The following is a 16,160-nucleotide window of genomic DNA, read 5'->3' as shown; positions in this document are numbered from 1 at the left end:
GTACTGATGTTACTGGGGTACCCTTATTTAGGATTACAAAGAACATTATGTTTACAAGAATGTCACTTGATAAATGGCAGAAAAATTCCTTTCGAGCAAGGCAACAAAGCATGCTTGGTATACGTGCTTGGTTGGAGGAATTAATGGATGCTGCTATTTGTGATACCATACATGATGAAAAGAAGGATTTGAGGTGTCGTCTACATACTCTTCTATCCCAAGATCGAGGAAGCTTTTTGGAGGCAACGATCAAAGGTAACATGACTGAGATAAGGCGAGAGGAATACGAGATACTTTCACAGGAAGGTAGCAAACAGAAAAAGAAGAATTTGATTCAGGGTTTGTATAATGATGAAGGAAATTGGCATGAGGATGATGAAGGCATGGCTAAAGTGGTGTCTTCCTACTTTACTAAAATGTTTATGGCTTCTGAACTTGATTTTGAAGCTATGAAAACTACTATTGCTGCAACCATTCAACCTAGTGTGACCCAAGAGATGAATGCGCCACTTTATTCACCATATTCTAGTGAAGAGATAAAGTGTGCCTTATTTCAAATGTATCCGACGAAGTCTTCAGGTCAGGATGGCATGCCTCCACTACTATTTCAACACTATTGGGAATCTATTGGTGAAGAAGTTACGGAAGCAGTTCAAAGTTTTCTTCATACTGGTCAGATTCTCATACAGATAAATTTTACACATATTTGTCTAATCCCTAAAGTGAGTAATCCGGAGCATATGTCTGATCTTAGACCCATAGCTTTATGCAACGTGATTTATAAATTGTGCTAAAAAACTATTGCTAATAGATTGAAGCTTCTGCTGCCTGCTTTAATATCACCATTCCAGAGTGCTTTCATTTCGGGTAGGTTAATTACAGATAACATTTTTGTAGGTAATGAAATGGCCCATTTTGTTCATAATAAACGAGATGGTTCTGAGAGATTCATGGCTTTAAAATTGGACCTCAGTAAAACTTACGATCATATGGAGTGGGAGTTCCTTAGGAGGGCGATGAATCATTTTGGCTTTGCTCAGGCTTGGATTGATTTGGTAATACAGTGTGTGACTATAGTCCGATATTCTTTTTTGGTGCGTGGTAAACCTAGAGGCTTTGTGATTCCTTCACGAGATCTGAGACAAGGGGATCCTATATCTCCCTATTTGTTCTTGATTGGAGCTGAAGGCTTCTCAGCTCTATTTAGGGGTGTGCAAAACACGGTACAAACCGGCCAAACCGGTCAAAACCGACCGGTAAATATGGTTTGGTTAAGGTTTTTTAACTTTAAAAATTGAAAGCCGGTTCAATACCGAACCAAACCATTTATGAATTGGGTTGGTTTGGTTTCTCTTTTGCTTAAACAGCGGAACTTGAACCGACCGGTATGTTTGAAATATAATAAGAAAAAATGTTATATATATATATATATATATATATATATTCATTTGTCCAGTCGTTTTAAGTAAATTCTAAATCTTCAATTATAACTTTATTCTCAAATGATATACTACCATATCGCTACGATTTATTTGATCCTCTCATATCACATATCTCAATCTCTCATTCTCTAACCTTTAATACTACCATATTAAGCTAGTATTTATAGCTAAGCCATCAAATAATTCAATAATTTTGAATCTATTCTAGATTTTGGTTTTGAATATTAGTTTTGGATTTGATTATTGTATTTTAAATTTAGATTATGCTTATTTAATATAATTTTTATTCTTTAGATTGAATTTTACTAGATTTTTTTTCTTTCATAAATAGCATGTTAATATAATATAGGTTAAAACAGCCTAACCGAACCAAATCATCTTTAATTGGATTGGATTGGATTGGATCGGGTTAAACTTTTTTTTTTTAATGACCGGTTGTCCAAAATGCTTAAACCGCTCACTTTAGTATAGAGATAGTTTAGAGTCAAAACCAATCCAACTCAATCCGTGTGCAGCCCTAACTCTATTGCAACAGAAGCAGAGGGAAGGGTTACATTGAGATTTGTAGTGATGCCCCTGCAATTAATCATTTATTGTTTGTAGAATTTATGGTGATATTGTGGGGACATGATAGCTTCAGCTCCAAATATGAGGATGGTTCATACTAAGAGAGGTGGCAATTCAGTAGCTCACTTGGTGACAGATCATGCCAAGACTTTACATCAGGACAATTTCTTTTTTTCCACACCTAGCCTTCTTGTGGCTGCTATTGCAGCTGACTCTAATGCAATATAATTTTTCTATAATTCAATAAAGGGATGACTTCTTTTACTCAAAAAAAAAAAAAAAGGAAGCTAATCTACCTCCTACATAAAATTAAAATTAGCTTTACTAATTAAAAAATTAATGTACTATTAATATACCGGTAATATATCGAAAATTATCTGTACATATATAATATGTTTATCCCCGAACCGGCATCAAAAGAGACAAATCGGTGCTTAAGTATTGACTAAAACTGGATTTCTCTTTGAAGGACTCTTAAATATTGAAAAAATAAAATAAAATAAAAGCCGAATAGGGAATGGTTGGCCTGCAGAGTGCCACGTCAGCACCAAATGTGCAGGACGACTGGTTTTGAAAAAAAAAGAAAAAAAGGGTAAGTAAAATGTAAACATCCAATTCAAATTGTAGAGGTAGGGAGAGAGTCTCTAGTATCGAGACAAAAGATAAACCAGTAAATTGCAAAGGACATAAAAGAAAAGAAAAAGGCTGCGACTTGGGTGAGAGAAATGGGATAGAGAGAGAGAGAAGGGGGAAGGTTTTGGAGGATTCTTCTTCTCTCTAAAACAAAACCAAAACCAGGAGAAAAATCCAAGGTTTTGGTTTGATCACTTGCTGGCTTGGTGGGTAAATTTCTGAATTCTTCCTGCCTAAATTTCAATTGTGGACTTGGTAGTTTATATATATATATGCTGCATGTTCATACTGGGTAGGTTAGTTTACTGATCAATCACGTTTTTGTTTGCGTGTTAGATATGTTCTTCTCGAATTGTAATTCTATTTAGTATTTATTGTTGGGGTATTAATTACTTGCCTGGTCTCGAAATGAAATGAAATGAAAGCGATTAGGCTGCTGCTTCCAGATCCTTCTCACCCACCTCTCCATTTTTAAATTTCTCTCTGACTTATATATCCCTTTTTCATAATTTCATCATTCCTGACCTCCGATGCGATTTGGTTTCCCAGCCTCTGCTCTCTTCTCGACTTCTCTCTGATTTTGGATTTTGGATTTGTTTGCGGGGTTTCGGTAAGAATCAAACGTCAATTCTCTGTCTTCTCCTTTTCTTTCTCTTCTTTTTAAATTTTTATTTTTTTTCTTGTTCGATGCTGCCCGATCTGATAGCGTGGCTACCCTCCAGAATGCAAGAACCACAACTTAAACTTCTTTTTAATATTTCCTTTTTCTTCATCATCACAGTTGCTCCGCTTCATAGACTCTGCAAAGTTTGACCTTTTTTTTTTTTTTTTTTTGTAATTGAAGGCTTCATATTGTTAGAATTGTATCCTAGAATTTATGTGGGGGTTGTTTGTTATGATGGTCTAGATCTGTAAAGCCCCATGCTAATATCTTGATCAATTTCACCGTATTGGTAATTTGACTTTACTTTGTTTTGTGATAGTGGCGAAAAAAAATAAAAAATAAAGAGAAATGGAGGAAGAAATGGCAGCTAGGTACTGGTGCTACAGGTGTTCTGAAATGGTGAACCCCGTCATGGGAGTTGAAATGAAATGCCCATTTTGCCAGAGCGGATTTATTGAGGAAATGGATGGCACCACTAGGGACAATCAGGAACCCGACTCTGAATTTGGACCCGATCGACCTCTCTCCCTCTGGGCTCCAATCTTGATGGGGATGATGAACAACAATCCCCGTAGACGACGGAGATTGAGACGACAAGAGTTCGATGAGGATGATGATGAGGATAATGAGAATGATGATGCCCATGGGGGAGAGACTGAACTGGACAGAGAACTTGAATCAATCATCCGAAGGAGGAGGAGAAGCTCATCTTCCATTCTTCAGCTGCTTCGAGGCATTCGAGCTGCTGGCTTGGCATCTGAATCAGAGAATTCTGAGAGTGATAGGGACAGGGACCGGGACAGGGATAGGGATAGGGACAGGGACAGGGAAAGGGAAAGGGAACGCCTAATTCTTATCAACCCTTTCAATCAAACCATCATTCTTCATGGTTCTTACGATTCAAGTCAGGGTCAAAACAACAATCACACTGCTATTGGTTCATTAGGTGATTATTTTATTGGCCCTGGTCTGGACTTATTGCTGCAACATTTGGCAGAGAATGATCCTAATAGATATGGAACTCCTCCGGCACAAAAGGAGGCAGTGGAAGCTCTGCCCACTGTGACAATTAAGGAGAATTTGCAATGTTCTGTGTGCTTGGATGATTTTAAGATTGGTGTTGAAGCAAAAGAAATGCCATGCAAGCATAAATTTCATGGTGACTGTATTCTGCCATGGCTGGAGCTTCATAGTTCCTGCCCAGTTTGCAGGTTTCAGTTGCCTGCTGATGAAGCCAAACATGATTCCAATAATTCTAGAAACAGCAGTAACCAGAGGGATAGTGAGAACACTGGCGTTGCTGGGGAAGAGGGAGATGAGGATGGGGATGGGGATGGGGATGGGGATGGGGATGGTATTGCGATTGGGAGAAATGGAAGTGGCAGAAGGTTTCAATTTCCGTGGCCTTTCAATCTGTTTTCATCGACAGAATCTCAATCTAGTGGCAGTGGGGGTAATTCTTCCTCATCAGCAAATGCAACTGGAAGCGGGAGTGGGAGTGGGTCTCAAACAGATGACAATTGAATTCGAATATATTTCCATATATTCGTTCTGTTCCTCCTATCCTTCATACATATTGGGTTCTTGTTCATTATGTGGCTTCAATGGTCTGCTGCGCTGCTACCTGTGTACATAGTACCTTCACATTATCTTGGGAGTTGAAGTTGTGTTCTTATGTTTTCCAAAGAAATGAGGTCTTTTGTAGATGTCATGGTCTTTTGTAGAATATGGTCTGTGATTTTCTATCTGGAATCTTGGTAAATTGATGCGCATTTGCTTTAACCCCTTATAGCTCTAGTTGCTTTAAAATTTTGAAAGGTTCAGCATAATTGAGAATGGTAGATGGACTTTTCACTTTTGGGTTGATCTTATTACGAGGTGGAGCCAACTGAGATGGACCAGTCACCAGTCTTTGTCCCATTATGGTCTATAATTTTATATATACGGATAAACGTTGAAGATAGCTCCTGCTACTTTTGCTTATGGCATCTGAATCATTGCTGATGATATGAGTGAGGTTTCACGTTCAAGTTTGACAAAATAGAAAATGGTGGGTTCTGCTTGTATTTAGATGCCCTCCTCTTTCTTCATCCTTGGGCTGAAATGCCAGCCCATTATTGCTTCAATGATACGCCAAGGAGGCCATGTGAACTGTTTGCTCTGCTCTTGTTTAGACAACGTGAAAATGAATAATGCTGTTCCTGATACATGAAACATGAGATATGATCGAATAGCTAGCATCTCTGTTATTGTGTGTCTATCTCCTTTCATGTTCCGGTGTGATCGAATAGCTAGCATCTCCATTACCGCGTGTCTCCTTTAATGCTGTCATTGACAGATATAATAGATACTTCTAGTGTGTTGCACATATTGAGAAATTATACTGTCAATCGACAATAACAAACAGCTATTTAAAGAAAGGATGAAAATGATATTTCCCTTTCAGAGCATAGCAGGGGCAATGATCCCACAGGCCAAAGCAAAAATATAGCAAATGATCCTAATAGTATTGAATTAAGTTCCATGTCGCACTGAGCAATTATAAAGTAGATATCAAAGCCCCCGTCTCATCACAAGAGATGGGTGACAGTTTGATGTTTTTGCATCCAAAAACACACATTAAAAACCAGGCAAAAGTTATAGGCATTGTCATCAGTTCCTTCTGAGAAGGCCCAAAAGGAGAACAAAAAATTATCATGATGATCTGAATCAAACTCACTTCACAGTCAAGATCTTGATCACAGATGCATTTCCATCACGATGCAGAGCCACAACAGCATCTCCATTCTTGCACAGTCCCTTTGCCTTAGCATGTTGAATGGCAAACTCCAGAGCTTCTTCAGTTGTTTCTGCATGAGAGGCCCTAGATGATCCTGCACTTAAGACTGGAACCAAGCCACGGAAAATTAGACTATGCCTTGCTGGAGCTTCATCACTGCATGACCAGTCAAAAGAGTCAGTCTTAATCTCAGGGACAACAACAGACAGTATAGGCATGCCTGGCCTGTACTTGGCCACTAGTTTTGCAGTACTTCCTCCTCTGGTTAAGACCAAAATTAGAGCTGCTTTGGATGAGTTGGCTGTTTTAACAGCAGAAGAAGCCAGGCTCTCTAATGGGCTCATGGGCACCGGGGAGTGCTCCATAATCCTTTTGAAGACATCTCCATAGTGAAGGGTGCTTTCTGCTTCTACGCATATTTTTGCCATGGTGCGGACTGCAAGTTCAGGATAAGCTCCAGCAGCAGTCTCACCACTTAACATCACACAGTCTGTGCCATCTAGAACTGCATTTGCAACATCAGTAGCTTCAGCCCTAGTTGGACGGGGAGACTTGATCATTGATTCCAACATCTGTGTTGCCGTTACAACAGGTTTTCCTTGGATGTTGCACTTATAGATCATCACTTTCTGAGCCAGAAAGATCTTTTCAATTGGAATTTCCATTCCAAGATCACCTCGTGCCACCATGAATGCATCTGAATTTGCAAGGATATCATCAAAGTTTGCGACTCCTTCCTGATTCTCCACCTATCAATAAAAAAATTTGGAATTAAAATTAAAGAACAAGTAAAGCAAACAGGTGAAATTCACCCGTTAACAGTATCCATATATGCAAGTAGTTCCATTGCAAACAATCCCGTAGTTTCTAGTGATTATCTCAAAGACAATGCAAACAATTATATTTGACCAATAACTGGATCCGGTACTAGGCAATCTTTACTCTCAAATGAATCGATACATAGTACATTGCATACTGAAACACACCAACAAAAAAGAACATAGTTCCATTTGCAATCTCTAAATAATCTAGGTAAGATAAACGTTTATTACTTTATTTTAGACCTCACCGTACTCCAAAGTGGTAAAATAACTAAATCCACAAATATTTTATATATCTTTTCATGGAAATGAACATACCTTTGACATGAGTAGGATGTTCTTAGCATGCTTTCCAAGGAGCTTGCGAACCTCCACTAGATCTGAACCTTTCCGAACAAAAGACAGAGCAATCATGTCAATCTTGTTTGGAATCCCCCACTTGAGAATATCTTCTTTGTCCTTTTCTGTTAAGGTAGGGAGATCCACAACGACCCCTGGAAGATTAACATTCTTTCTCTCACCGAGCATGGCAGAGTTCTCACATCGGCATCTGACGAGGCCCTTTACTTTGTCACAAGATAAAGCCAAAAATGAGATGGTACCATCAGCACACAGTATCATGCTCCCTGGCTTGACATCCTCAGCCAACTTCTTGTAGCTCATGCAAATCACATTTTCATCACCCTTGAGGCTGTAGTCAGTGGATATGGTGATTTCTTGACCCTGTTTGAGCTGGATGGGTTTGCCATCCTTCAAAAATCCAGTTCGAATCTCGGGACCCTGTGTCAGTGCATATGAAATGAACAATCAGAAATTCCATACTTGTTTGCCATCATCATAAGAATGAGCGATACACATAAGAATTAGCTCAAGGTATTCTCAAAGGCAACAAACATGCTATTAAATCCAAAAAAATGTTTCGTTGTGCCTAATGTGAGGCAAGAGTGTTATCAGTAGAAATCTAATATACAAGTTGAGTTAAGAGTTCCATAGTGTGAAGCAGAGAAGAAATGCACCCATGCACGCATAGATTGAGGAAGAGTGGACGAGACAAGTGCACATGTGTGGTGTGTATAAATTTCCAAACAAGCATATATATATATCATCATCATCATCACACAACCGGCAGAGCCTATTTGTTTAAGTGTATGTGTAACTTTAGTTTATGAACACTTGAAAACAGAGGGAGGGAAATCGAACACGAATTTCAATTACGAGCCCTAAAGGTGAACTGGAGGCAAAATCGAGCAAGCAAACAAAATAGAGAAACAAACAAAATAGAGAAGCGAATAACAATAATGATAAGAGCGAAACGGTAAAAAATGAATGAAGGAAGGAAGAGCGAGCGTTTCCGAGAGATTCGGATCAAAAGGGGATCGGAGGGAAGAGGAGACCTTGGTATCGAGCATGACGGCGCAGAGAATTCCGGTGGAATCCATGGCGGCCCTGAGGTTGTTGAGGGTCTCCTGATGGTACTCGTGGGAGCCATGGGAGAAGTTGAAGCGGGCCACGTTCATTCCGGCACGGAGAAGCTTCTCGACCATCGGCACCGACCTGGATGCAGGTCCCAGGGTGCACACGATCTTCGTCTTCGGCTTCTGATCCATCCTCTCTCACTTGGTCTTCTTCTTCTTCTTTTTGTTCAGTCTGTGAATTCAACCTTGATGTGAAGCACTTGTGTCAATAATGGCAAGTTAAAATATAAATAAAACAAGCGAGAATACGATGGGCGAATATGAAACAGAGAGAGAGAGAGAGAGAGAGAGAGAGAAGACCGAGAAACAAGCATGTTCGGCGATGCCACTCTCCTTTTCCTTTAAATTAATGTAATTATTTATTTATTTTCGTTATTATTCTATCACACTTTCCTAACAAAAAACAGCATATTCTTAGTTTTTCCTTCTTGGACAACAAGGTAGCTTATGAAAATTAAAATGCTTTTTTTCTCTTCTTTCTTACTCGTCAATTAAAGGCTGTTCCTTATTCTACCACTAGTAGACGGGTGTAGTAGCTGTAGAAGCACAATGCACAGTAGCCCTCCTTTAAGGACCTGAGAGACTAGGGGCCAAAACCATGCCTAGTCAACAACGGCGTCATTCTCAATACCTAATTGGACACATTAGGACGCACCCACTCCCCCTTTCTCTTCCAATTTTCATTTGTTTTCTCAAACCGACTGGGGTGGTAAAAAAAATTGGGTTAGACTTCGATCCCTTTCCAATATAACCAAACAAAAGGCAACAACAAAAAAAAAAAAAAAAAAAAACTGGGGGTAGGTCAGCATGAGCTGTGGATTGACCACCTGAATCCTGTGTGTTGAGTTTCAGCGTGCATTTAATAATGTAGGAAGCCTTCCTACCTCCTACGACTTGCGAAAGGTGACTCCTCATGCTCAGTCACAGATCACACAAAGCCCAAGACCCTTGCTTGCGCTGTCTACCCCTTTTGAGATTCACTTTAAACTTGAAACCCGCAATAGAATCAAATCAATGGGTTTTCCAATACCAATGGCCATAATACTCCTAATGCTATAGGATTATAGCCAACAGAAACAAAGTAAACAGAAGCCGGATTACCAGGAAGCCAATGGGTTTGCACCTCCCATGACCATGTTACCGCTTACCAATGCCCCCAACTTTGTCACCGACAAGACCTCTTTTATTTGTATTGTCCACATTATGGTCTACCTTTACCATTTCCACCTCTAAAATCAGTGTCATAACAATATTTGGTTTGGGAGGACTATTTTAGAACCTACATCATAATCATATCATATCTCAAATTACTAGTCTAAATGCTCATTTCAAAAATGTATCAGATGATCAATCTATTAATGTCAGCTCTTGCCAACTAGTAGACTTTCTATTTTGGAGCTCCCCACCATTGTGTTTCATAACTTAAAGATCCAGAGGGGACAGTTGTAGCTTCCTCGGAATCGTTCAAACCACCTGTGTACAAAACCAAGTGTGACATTCATTTATCCATCCACATATACACATAAGAGTTGCTGAATACAAAAGAGCATACTAGCTAGCTAGCTTACTCTCAGAGCGGTTGCATCATGACAATTTAGAGTTCATCATGGGCGTGTGGTTGTTCTTTGTTCATCAAGTCTAATTTATGTTGCAATTCCTGTTACACTTCATCCTATTAGACAGCTCAATGAAAAGAAGAGCAGTAAACAAAGCCCCAAGTCTTATTGGAACAAATTGCAATACCTGAAGTTTTTCCTCTAAGCAAATAGCTGGAGTCGATAACAATGCTACATACCTGCCACAGAAAACAGAAAGTTAGTCCCAGGGATACTGATCTTGTGTGTCTTTGTGTTTATTTAGGAGATACAAAAAAAGAAGCCTTTCTTACTCGCAGCGGCTTGGCTCATCAACATCAGCAACCTCATTTTTCAACCCACATCTAAGTCTGACCTGAAGAGTTACAAAGGATAAATCGAATAAGTAGTTTAAGTAGTTTTTATGGCTCTAGCAAACCCATGACCCACAATTGTCTTACAATTACCCTTCAATAAACAAATAAAAGTGCTCTACAGAGATGTTATATGTGGCCAATATACCCATCCAAATAGAATTCATTCAACTGAAATAAAAAATTCATAACAAAAAATGAATCATAACATGTAAAAGCATGGCAATAACTACCTTTAGACTTCTATCAGGCCCATTCCAGCATTTATCACCATTTGCAAAGATCATGACTTTATATGAGTCCTCAAACTTGTCCCAGCTCCTATTTTACACAAAATTATATAATTAGAAAAGATAGTATGAGCTACAGAGAATACACATCATTTCATATTAGTTGGTCAGAGAACAATAGAAAAACTGAACCTATAACGTATCTACTGCAAGCTACCGCTTAACCAACAGGAGAACATATGGGGATACAAATGCATGCAGCAAGGTATCTTCAATTAGTTGGATATAAAATCAGATAATAATTGCAAAATGACTTGCCTTCTGAACTGAACATGTCGACGACGACAATCTAGAAACAAATTGCATGAGTGGATATTTTCTTTCTTGGCAAAGTGGATTTGGAGACCTAATATGTGACGTTAATATCTAGATAGAATTTCCGGTGGAAGAAGAAAATAATATAGATACTCCACACCCATAAAGAGTATTCATTCATATGGTCTCCAGTTGTTTCTATCACTCTATGATTACTGAATCCAAGACTTCTTCTAATTTAGAACCCAAACACCAACCTCTTGACAGAAAATTCCTAAGGGATCCATACGATCCTGGTATGTGCATAAACTTGGTCTTATTTCAGCCCACCCAAGTCTCTTTTTTTTTTTTCTGGTATATAATATGCGGGAGGCCATCAATATAGACAGATAAAAATAGATACCTACCCTAGACGAGTTGTAGAGTGCCCCTCCTCCTGGGAAGCTTGCTTATATGGGCAAACTTTGTAGACATACCTGCACAAAGAATTTTGAGTGCCCACAGGTCAGAGACATCACAATTGAAAGTTACAATATTGACATTTGAGAGCTGTTAAGTTAAAGTAAGAAAAAGTTCGTAACTTATTCTGCTTGCTTTCAAAACAGCGACCATAGAATGAATAGAACTCCTTATCTGGTCCTGTAAGAGCAAATTTGAGTCAGCTCATGAAAGCCCCACCTAGAAACCAACTATGCTTTTAAAAATTCATATATTACTCCAGCATGTGCAACTGATGTTATACTTACCAAAATCATGTTTTAGCTTTTGCGTTAAACTTGATATTCTTGACTCTATCTTGGACAATTTGGCACTGGATTCGTCATACTCCTTACGTACACTAGCAGCCTCTACACAGTGGATAAGCACCAAGAGATGAGTCATTACATGCACTTATTTCCCATAATCAAGCACTTAAGTAACATCGGACTTTTGATTACCTGATTGGTTCACTGGCGTCTGGAATATGTTAACAACGTGTAGAATGTTCCGCACAGTGTTTTGTATCTTCTCCAGCCAAGATGGGTTACTTGGGGTTGTTACATCTAAAATTCAGTTATGTGATGAAAAATTAATAAAGCATAATGGTTTAATTAAGCAGCTTGAGTTGCAAATTGAAGAACAAGTCCACTACCAATAGGCAGTTGCATACCAGACAAGTCTGAATCAGTGTCTGACTCGTATTTGTATGAAGAACCAGAATCACTGTGATCCTCCACGCCAAAATCATCATCTGCCTCATCCTCATGATCTTCATCATCATATTTTTGGTTGTCATCATCAGTTTCTGAAGCATAGCCATCAGACTGTTCATCATGGGTCTCCTTAGGCAACTCTTCATGATCTTCATGATCGGAATCTTTTGTAACATCAACTTCCCCTGATTCCTTTGTGGTATCTTCCCCTGTCCAGCGAGAAGCAACAAGGCGGCCCAACTCTTCCTTTGACAATGACTCTGTGTTTTCAGATGCATCATCTCCCTAAACATATAGAGCAAAGCAAAAAGCCATTAGCTCCCAAGGCTGATTGGGCCAGAAACACTTAGTTGATTTTGGGAAGTTGGGATCCAATATCACAAAGTGGAAACCCTAAAAAAGAATATCACAGGAATACGACGCCTTTAAATTTATTTGCTCCTCTTTTTTATGCCTAATGATAAATGTTCAGCTGTGGTCAAAATAACAGAATATACATTATTTCCCACAGTTCTTTAAAAGCCCAAAAGTCATCAAGTTCCTTAAAAGGAAGAATTCTTTGAACTTAAAGCTGTCATACAACAATTTTTCATTTAAAAATTAGTTTTCATTTAACTGGACATCATTGCTCTTGATATAAAATATTGTTGACTACTATAGAACAAGACAAGAAGCGGATGCAAGAAGGAAATCTGTACTTATTTAAGCACTGATAGTACATGCTTACACTTCATAAGTGCCACAACTTGTAGCCTCAACAGTCTAGGACCTGATGGAGCACCCTAAATATCCATAAGGAACTTTGGCTAAACAAAAGAATCCTACCCTAGAATAACAATATTTCCAAAGAGAGCTTCATGTAAAAGAGGTGAAATTAAAAATTGGACCAAATTTTTCTTTCTAGCCATATCCTGGTAATGTTTTCTTACACAGTATGTACTTATAAAAGATGTTCTTACAGACCATCACGCTATACCTTTCAGCGGCCGAATCTATAAATAAAGTGATCTGATAGTCATTACCTCATCATGAGGCACCTTGCTTCCGCCATCAAAGTCAGGTTCAGATGTAGCAACAGACTCTTTCTTCTGCTTTACTGCTTCCTACAATAAGGTAGTAATTATGTCAAGATGACATGTTGTAATCTAACAAGTAACATAAGCAGTAAAAGCTCCAAAGAGTAGATTTTTCTATCTCAAAATATCAAGTTGAAGGTCTTGGTTTACCTGTTGTACACCATCAACCAGAGACCCTATATGTTCAGGAGTATCAATACTACCATCTTCAGTACCTAAGTCATCATGTTTCTCTGCTGTATCCTATGACAAGGCCGTCAACGTGAGACTAGAAGAAAATCCACTATTTGCATTGTCATTAAACATTGATTAAAGTCAAAAACTAATTTCAAGTAACAGAACATCTATTATAGTGTAGTAACTTGTATATATGCTTGTTTCCAGTTGCATCCACTAGATTCAGCAAATACAAAAAACTCATACACACCAGCATATCATGACTTCAATCAGCATAAATACATTTTAATGTGGCCAAAGGAAAACTGTACACCTTAAATGTAAGAAGTCAAAAGTGTATGTATTTATTTGTACAATTTAATGGTGCTAAACAAATAGAAGAGAAGAGAAACAAATACGTAATCTGAGTAATTAGTTCAACCTGGTATGAATGAGAATCGTCCAAATTCCCAACATTATCATCATGTTGACTTTCTATAGGTTTGTCTTCAGCACTGCCATCCTCCACATCCTCACTCTTTTCCTTCTTAGCTTCCTCTTCAGCTTTAGTTTTCTCCTGGTCTTCACCACCACTGTTCTCCTGCTTAGCTTTCTCTTCCGCTTCTTTTTTCTCCTGCTCTTCTTTTTCTTTCTGTAACCGTTCCCTCTCCTCAGCCTTTTCTATTTGTTCTTTACGCTCTACACAACAGGCAAGCCAAAAGAACAGTTATGATGTTTAACAATATTAGCAGATAATTATAAAGATGTTGAATTATCTATGTTTATGTACCTCAGCACCAGAAAGACAGTAAAGATACTTGGTGAATGTGTAGAGAGGGAAGGGAAAAAGAAAACTCGTAAAATCAAATGGGTATAAATCCATCATCATATGCTTGCTATATTGTCAAACTCTTAGATTCCCTCAACAGAAACATATAATCATTACGAAAATATACTGCTGACTTTAGGTACGTAAACAAATCAAGAAACATTTAAGGAAACAGATCACCCAAATACATCAGCTACAATCCTAGAAATGTGGGGATGGAGATGATGAAAATGATGTCATATATAAGAGCCACAAGAAATATACCTCTGAGCTGTTCAACAAGTAGCTTTAGTGTTTTCTGGTCACTTTGCAGCTTTGATAGTTCTGCCTCATCTTTAGCCATAGATACTTTTGCCTGTTCAACTTCCTGTTTTCGTATTGCAACTCCCTCTTGGTAAGTAGCAATCTTCTTTTTCAGCTTATCTCTAGCCACTTTCCCAGCCTTCCAACATGTATTTGGGCAATTTACTTTACCGTCATATTCGTCACTCCCATCACAGCAGTCTGCAGATTGTAAAGGGGTAAATATGCATATCAGAGGAAATCAATTAACCAGGTCAGGAAGAATAAAGGATTTCACTACAGAATAATGATATTCAGATACTAAGGAATTGAAAACTCATTTTCTGAGATTCAATGAATGAAGATGCATGATGCCTTCTCTATGCACGTCTCTTTCCCATTAAATTGGAAACAGGCATTGCAAGTATTAACTGCCCCAAGGTAAACCTACTTAAGGTTGTCTACTCGCCTTGCAAAATGGAAAATCAAAATGAAATACAAAATTGCAGCATGTCTGTGATGGTGCTCAAAGCATAGACTTACCACAAATACCATCATTGACTCTGGATGAAAATAGCTGGAGAGGAGCGTGACCCACATTTCGACAATAGAACTTTCCACCTGGGCATGCAGAAGTACCTGAAACCCCCACAAGTAGACATTCACTTTATCAGCAGAAAAAACTCAAGCATTGACAGAAATGAAAACCGAGTTTGACCATCATACAATTACAAACAGTATATCATGCCATTTAAATAATCAAATCAAGCCTAACTATAGCAAGTACAGAAAAGTTAAGGCTATTCCAATGACATGAGGTACTACATTACCTGCTGGAAAAAAAAAAAAAAAAAAAAGTAAACTCTACAGTAAGGTACTATAATATGCAATTTGTTAGAAGAGCAACGTATTGTGTTAGCTGAATGAACTGAGATGACTATAGCAACCGGAAATCTTTCAAAAGAGAAATTGAAGAGTGAGAAGGGGGAGGAATGCATACCAGGCTCGTCGGTACCGTCAGAGCAATCGCAGAAATCATCGTTGAGCTGAGCTCTGCTGAATTTCTTGGATCCGTCTTTACATTTGATCACCTCCGACGATTTGTAGTATTTCTCATCTGAACAAATCCAGTAGCCGGCCTCAGATTAGTACACAGAATTTGAAAAAATATATGATAAGATTGGGAAAGAGATGAGAAAAACTTGGCGGACCTTCGGGAGCGATTCCCAGAAATTGATTGTGGGGAGAAGAAGCTGCTGATCTGAGAATAGATTGTGAGAGTAGACACAAAACGCACAGCACCGTGGCGATGAAGCTCATCTTGTGCTTCATTTCCGATTAATTATTAGGGGAATTCGGACTCTATCAGTTCTTCCTCAAACAAGGCCAGAGAGAGAGCTGTGGTACGGCGTTTCGAGCTGAAAAACGACGCCGGCTTTCTTGAGATACACTACCTGCCCTTTTGTGTTTCGATCGAACCAGCGCCAACTTAACGGGGGTTTTACTTTTTTTTTTTTTTTTTTCCAGTCCCTCTAAAAAGAAAGTTTACGGCAAAAACTTTTACCGTCAGTATTTTCTATATTTACTAAAAGAGCGCGTTTTTTCACGTCATCGGTGACCTACACTCACCGAGAGAAGAGATTCAACCTCACCCAACAAGATACACACTGAAACGACCATTTATGATAAATGAAGTATCGGACGCTGCCTGAACGTACTGAATTGAGTAGAGAAGAGTTAGGGCTGTGGA

The 16,160-nt window shown here is 38.7% G+C and overlaps 3 protein-coding genes across 6 annotated transcripts; 1 reads left to right on the top strand and 2 right to left on the bottom strand.

Moving 5' to 3' along the window:
* Positions 1 to 2,675: 2,675 nt before the first annotated feature.
* On the top strand, positions 2,676 to 5,094 carry LOC112164870 (E3 ubiquitin-protein ligase SIRP1). Of its 4 annotated transcripts, XM_040506325.1 has the most exons (3): positions 2,676 to 2,848; positions 3,192 to 3,252; positions 3,626 to 5,094. In XM_040506325.1, exon 3 carries the CDS (start codon positions 3,655 to 3,657, stop codon positions 4,828 to 4,830), a length of 1,176 nt encoding a protein of 391 aa, XP_040362259.1. In that variant the 5' UTR covers positions 2,676 to 2,848; positions 3,192 to 3,252; positions 3,626 to 3,654; the 3' UTR covers positions 4,831 to 5,094. The 4 variants fall into 4 exon arrangements, with proteins under 4 accessions (XP_040362259.1, XP_024156976.1, XP_040362260.1 ...); XM_024301208.2 differs by lacking the exon at positions 3,192 to 3,252 and having other exon boundaries at positions 2,676 to 2,852; XM_040506326.1 differs by lacking the exon at positions 3,192 to 3,252 and having other exon boundaries at positions 2,676 to 2,934.
* Positions 5,095 to 5,792: 698 nt separating this feature from the next.
* LOC112164868 (pyruvate kinase, cytosolic isozyme) lies at positions 5,793 to 8,711 on the bottom strand. The gene is made up of 3 exons (XM_024301205.2): positions 8,301 to 8,711; positions 7,225 to 7,686; positions 5,793 to 6,834 (listed from the first exon to the last, which is right to left on the bottom strand). Exons 1-3 carry the CDS (start codon positions 8,511 to 8,513, stop codon positions 6,022 to 6,024), a joined length of 1,488 nt encoding a protein of 495 aa, XP_024156973.1. The 5' UTR covers positions 8,514 to 8,711; the 3' UTR covers positions 5,793 to 6,021.
* A 671-nt stretch (positions 8,712 to 9,382) lies between these two features.
* LOC112164867 (glucosidase 2 subunit beta) lies at positions 9,383 to 15,906 on the bottom strand. Its single transcript, XM_024301203.2, has 17 exons — positions 15,622 to 15,906; positions 15,411 to 15,527; positions 14,954 to 15,049; positions 14,393 to 14,632; positions 13,742 to 13,998; positions 13,294 to 13,386; positions 13,090 to 13,170; positions 12,025 to 12,352; positions 11,813 to 11,917; positions 11,621 to 11,722; positions 11,456 to 11,513; positions 11,282 to 11,350; positions 10,563 to 10,650; positions 10,270 to 10,331; positions 10,125 to 10,176; positions 9,950 to 10,038; positions 9,383 to 9,854 (listed from the first exon to the last, which is right to left on the bottom strand). The coding sequence occupies exons 1-16, from the start codon at positions 15,740 to 15,742 to the stop codon at positions 9,976 to 9,978; spliced, it is 1,932 nt and encodes a 643-aa protein (XP_024156971.1). The 5' UTR covers positions 15,743 to 15,906; the 3' UTR covers positions 9,383 to 9,854; positions 9,950 to 9,975.
* Positions 15,907 to 16,160: the final 254 nt, after the last annotated feature.

This window comes from Rosa chinensis, chromosome 5, assembly GCF_002994745.2.
Source record: "Rosa chinensis cultivar Old Blush chromosome 5, RchiOBHm-V2, whole genome shotgun sequence".
Taxonomy (NCBI): domain Eukaryota; kingdom Viridiplantae; phylum Streptophyta; class Magnoliopsida; order Rosales; family Rosaceae; genus Rosa; species Rosa chinensis.
Note: the sequence above shows the minus strand (reverse complement) of the source record. Positions and strands in the feature narration are given on the sequence as shown.